Genomic DNA, 5,421 nt, shown 5'->3' with positions numbered 1-5,421 from the left:
TTCGAAACGGACATTATTCCTTAGCAACGAAGATAAATTTAAATTCACACATACACACACACACACACACACATACACATATTTAATGATACATATGAACGATACATAAAATACCATTTGTTATATCTGAAATATCATGCGACATGTTTACAAAGCGTCTCGCCTAACCTTGAATGTCTGAAGTATTTTAGTTGCTATAATAAAAAAAAGAACAAGAAAAAATGTTTTAGGAGTTCAGGAGTAGGCGACTCGTTTTCAACGGTATATTCACCAGGAAATCCATTCTGACGTACGGCCGCGAAAAACTCGGTTCGGCCTTTCGTTCGTTCGTTCGTTCTTTCTTTCTTTCTTTCTTTCTTTCTTTCTCCTTTCCTATCTTTCTCTTCTTCTCCCCACCCACTCTCTTTCTTCCTCTCCCTCTCTCTCATAATACTCGAAACGAGTTTCCAGCGATTCAATGCCTTGGTCTCACAAATGTGAAAGTACATTACTGCAGGCTCTGAAAGTCGTTTTGCTCGAAGGTTTACCTCTCAAATGGCCCTGGACCGTTCACCGAGAAAAGAACTTCGAGTGAGGACAAGTGTCGCGCGCAATGAAGAATTGCATCTGAAAAAGGAAGAGGAAAGAGTGTGGTATGCGTGGTGTGGAGAGAGAGAGAGAGAGAGAGAGAGAGAGGGGGAGGAATAAGTGGGGAGGGGGAAGAGAAAATGCGTAATAAAAATCAAATGAAAGTTAAACGAAATGGCGCGGAAAGCAGACGTTTCCGCGAACCTTCGGACAACAAACAGATCCTGAAGGGGTTCCAGCGACACTAAATCCAGCCCTGCCAACGTATCTCTCGGATAAGCGTAAGGTTTCGCTAGATATACGTAGACCTAATTGGCTTACTCGCGGAGCATATAATTTTATTACTGATAAAGGCAGCCGAATTTAATTGAATTCCTTCCCTCGCTCCTCCGACGTCCTCTTTCGCAGCGCGAGCGCGCGTCTTTTGCATTTACGATCGTCGCGCGATCACCGCGAAACGGAAGCCACATGCCACATGCACTTATCTGCTTCCTCGCGAGCAAATCGCGCGCGCGCCTTCGGAGCCTCTTAGCTTTTTCCTCCTTCGCGTCGGTCGCAACTTATCGCGTCGCGAGAAGTGTACATGTTGGTTAATAACGAACAAACATCTCTGACGTCACGACTGACGAATGTATATTCATTTGTGCGTGAGAAGCCGATAATTATATGACTGTCAATAAGGCTGTTGACGGCTAATACAGAGTGCTCCGATTGCGAGCGATCCCTTTAAATGGGATTTTCATTAAAGGCTGAAATTAACAGTTGCGCGCAGACGAGAGTCCAGGTAGAATTCCCATCCGTCGCAACGTGAGCTCGATTAACGTTACGCGATTATCGTTGTACATATATGTGCAATATATATGTACGTCGAGCTTTACCCCGCTTGGTTTCGCTCGACTTCAGACTTCATCGGAAATGAAGCCCCGCGCGCACCAACGCACATTTGAATCTTCATGTACGTGCGTCCACGCATACGCGTCGCTCCCGCACGAACGATGCTCGCGGAAGCGGTGACCCCACTTGGTCGTGTCAATCGTAATCGCAAGTCGCAAGTCTCTCTCTCTCTCTCTCTCTCTCTCTCTCTCTTTCTCTCTCTCTCTTTTTCCCTCTCTCTCTCTCTCTCTCTCTCTCTGTCTGTCTCTCTTTCGCTCTCTCGGGTGCGTGCACAGCCACCGCTTACGTCGCTCTGTAATAGACAGCGATAAACAACGGCTAGTTGATTCACCAGTGGGCGCTCGTGCAGTAAAACGCAGACCCTCGGATTTACATTTCGTGACTGTGCGCCCGAATAATAATGTTCCACTGTCTAATCATCGGCGCAGTGGGATATAAATGTTGAGTCGGTACGGCCGAAAAAAGATTCAAGCGAGCGACTCGTTCGCTCACCTGCCTTGCGCTTTACAAGCGGCGGCTTTTCGCGGACGCGCGGCGCTTCGTGCGAAAGTGGACATCGACGGGGCAGCGCGAAACCGCGCTCGGAATCGCGTTTTCGCTGCGACGTTTGTGCGGGTACACCTAACGCATCGATTATTGATTCAGTTGCAAATAGAAGCGAATGATAAATTTATTAGTAGCGGAGTGAACACCTATCCCACCGGTGAATATCTCCACCTTGATGTATCTATACACCTTTTATGCCTCTATGCAGCTCGCGGTCGGACACGCAAACTGTGGGTTGCGAAACGCCGCGGACTTTCGATATTCCGCGAGATCGCGATACATTCGATCGATACCTCCGTTTCATCCTTAAGCCCGTATCAGACTACGGATTGAGTATTGGATTGAAATTTAACCAATCAGGGCTAAGTTTACTATATTTGAGATTATTTTCTTTTTACCAATTGGTCAAATTTCAATCCAATCTCAATCCCAATCCATAGTCTGATACGGGCTTAAGGCCCGATCCACAAGAAGTGTGCTTTAGCCGTCCGCTCCTCGTGATTTAATTCTCGACTGAAGGCGAACTAGCTAGTCCTGCGACTAGTTTTGCCAGAGGTTCTCCTTTTGGGAAGGACTGACCTTCTTTCTAGCCAAAATTAGCCAAATTTTTCATGTCCTGCCAAGGACGCCATTTATCCCTCCCTACTGCGTCGGAAGAATTTTCTTTTTGCTCCGGTGCGCTGCCATAATGATTTATTACAGACCTAACTAAGCAACATTTTTGAAAATAAATGTTTAGGAAGGAGGCTGACGGATTCCACTGCCGACGACTTTTTTTTCTTGCTCAGCAAATTTTTCGGCCGTCTTCGTCTTTTCCTACTAACTTACAAATCTAGCAACTCTACGATTGTACGATCTTAAGCTTTAAACGTCTTCGCTGTCCCAGCGATTCCAGCTGTGGAGGCAGCGTGGAAAATATCCTTCGCCAGAAATTATGTAGAACTTGAGCAAACTAGAGCTATTGTCGGCCGAGCCTAAGGCTCCTCTTTCTTCGCCGCGACCGACGTGATTAATGATATCAGGAGCGAGATAACATATCTAAATTTCTTGTGGAACATAATAAAATAAAAGGACATGTCCATAAAGTTAAATTAAATCTTATTTTGATGCGCACAATATATAGATAGGTTTAAAATTGACGTAACAAATCATGAGGAAAGTTTGGTTAAAAAGAAAAATTGTGTGTCACATTAATTATACATTAGTTATTTATTACTTCTTAAAAGCCTCAACATCGTAAAAGAATATTTCGATTTAAATGTATTTTAATATGTATTTAAATTTAAATATATATGATCGAATAAAGTCGGCGAGATAAAACTCATTTTACAATTAATATTTGCAAACTTACCATTATCATGATTTCTATTCTATTCTATTTCTACTTGAAAACTAAAAATGCAAATATCGATTTTTTAAATCGAGATATGGACGTAAAGTATATACATGGACTTATATGTTAGGTACTAAGAAGTGATCCATTATTTTGCATAAAATTCAATATTTATTATTTTCTCACTCACTTTTCGTCCATTTTTTTTTTATACAAAAACTAGTCTTTCCTTGGGATAAGTTCATCAAGATATTTTTTCATTTCTTTGACGTTTCTAAATTTTCCACTAGATAAGACATCGGTTGGAGCAAATGATAATCTGCAAGTACTATATCCTTCGCATATGCCGGATGAGGTGAAACATCCCAACCAGGTTCCAACAATGTGTCCTTGGTCAATCTCGTCACGTGAGAGATCAAGCATTGTCACGCAGTAATCTACCTGGCTGGCGACCTTTCCTTGCAAAGGAAAAGGTAAAACGACCCTGCAAAGGTAAAACGATCCTGTAAAGAGTCCTATTAAAGTAACAACTCTGACAATTTTTCATAGAATTACTAATAATTATTAACAATAGAAATTATTAATAATTATTAACAATCAAAATTTTTAGTACTTATTATTAATAATAATGGCAATAATTAACAATATAATTGATAAAATAATTATTAACAGTAAAAATTGCCCTGCGGTTAATCGTTAATTACTTTAATTAGTTTTGTGGATGATTGTTATTTATAATCATTATATTTTAACAAAATATCTATATTTATGTGCACATAATGTTATTAAAGAATAAAATTATTATTATAAAATTATGAACATGTAAATATTATATCCTATAAAAAATCCAAGTCCAATTTCTTTTAAAAGTCCAATTCTAAAGAGTTCAATTTTTAAATAAATACTTGTGTCATTAAAAATATCACTTTAGATATTCATAATATAGAGTATCTCACAAATTGTTTACTATTTTGCCAGGTTTTCTAAGCTTCTAATATATATATAATTTATAAATAAATTTTAAGTATATATATTACCTGTACAAAAGTTGTAAGTTTTTCAAATTAGTAACTAACTCTAAGTCGGTTTGTCTTAATATATTGTATAATCCATTTCATTGGTTACAAAGTATCTGATAATAAATTTAAGACTATTTTACATATGAGATCTACCCATAAATATTGTCCCCCCCTCTTCTTTTACGTTTTTCTGTATCTATCTCTCTGCCTTAGAGTATCTCTCTGCCTGGAATGCCCATTTTTACCAGTGTCAATTAAACCTTAATCTGAGTTTAGGTCTTTGTCTAAATAGATTTTGAACTTAGATTAAAGTTTAATCAACGTTAATAGAAACTGATAATATTGTACGATAAAGTGCATTAAAATGTTTGTTTTAGGTGCAGAAAAATATAGATAAGCGTGCCATCTGTAGGCTCCAGACGCATCTAATTTCTCCAAAGCTAACATTTAGGGACGATATTCCAAACACGTAGCAAGTGTAAAGTATTTCTTTCGGGTTTTCAAGCTGAAACCATGTCACCCATGATATTTATATAAAAATAGAAAAAAGAACTGAATCTAGAATCATATGGTCAGGTTTAACCTAACCTAACTCAAGTCCGGTATAAGATTACCTGAAACTTTTACACATGCGCATCATAACTACATGTTCTTGTGTCATGACCAATGATTGTTCAAGAGAAATCAGCAACAATATTTCAAATATTATTTAGTCAGAATGGCATTTGTAACATAAAAAACAAAATTATAAATAAAAGACAAATAATATTCAAAGTATCGTTGTTTTTTCCTCGTCTAATGGACACTCACGATGCACATCATGTCAGACGAAGGTGTGGCTATTAAATAACTGGATCGTACATATTGAGAACAAAGAATTAAAGGATGGAAAGGAGTGAATATAGTTAAAAACTTGAATATTATAGTAATTTTATATGACTAATTGAACATGAGAAAAGTATGATATGCGAAAATGATGTCAAAAATGCTCACTTTAGAGCAGAAAGAATAGCATAAAAACATTTGCTTCGATATTCTATAAGAATAGCTAGATTTCTTTAA

General features: G+C 38.3%; 1 protein-coding gene across 2 annotated transcripts; it reads left to right on the top strand.

The window, feature by feature from the left end:
* The first annotated feature begins 684 nt into the window (after positions 1–684).
* On the top strand, positions 685–5,042 carry LOC105186957 (uncharacterized). Of its 2 annotated transcripts, XR_003113709.1 has the most exons (3): positions 685–848; positions 3,631–3,832; positions 4,737–5,042. XR_003113709.1 is itself a non-coding variant. In XM_025304038.1 (2 exons), exons 1-2 carry the CDS (start codon positions 1,900–1,902, stop codon positions 3,774–3,776), a joined length of 411 nt encoding a protein of 136 aa, XP_025159823.1. In that variant the 5' UTR covers positions 1,712–1,899; the 3' UTR covers positions 3,777–3,872. The 2 variants fall into 2 exon arrangements, 1 of the variants encoding a protein (XP_025159823.1); XM_025304038.1 differs by lacking the exons at positions 685–848; positions 4,737–5,042 and adding an exon at positions 1,712–2,164 and having other exon boundaries at positions 3,631–3,872.
* The last annotated feature ends 379 nt before the right edge of the window (positions 5,043–5,421 follow it).

This window comes from Harpegnathos saltator, unplaced genomic scaffold (assembly GCF_003227715.2).
Source record: "Harpegnathos saltator strain DR-91 unplaced genomic scaffold, Hsal_v8.6 scaffold587, whole genome shotgun sequence".
Lineage (NCBI taxonomy): Eukaryota > Metazoa > Arthropoda > Insecta > Hymenoptera > Formicidae > Harpegnathos > Harpegnathos saltator.
Note: the sequence above shows the minus strand (reverse complement) of the source record. Positions and strands in the feature narration are given on the sequence as shown.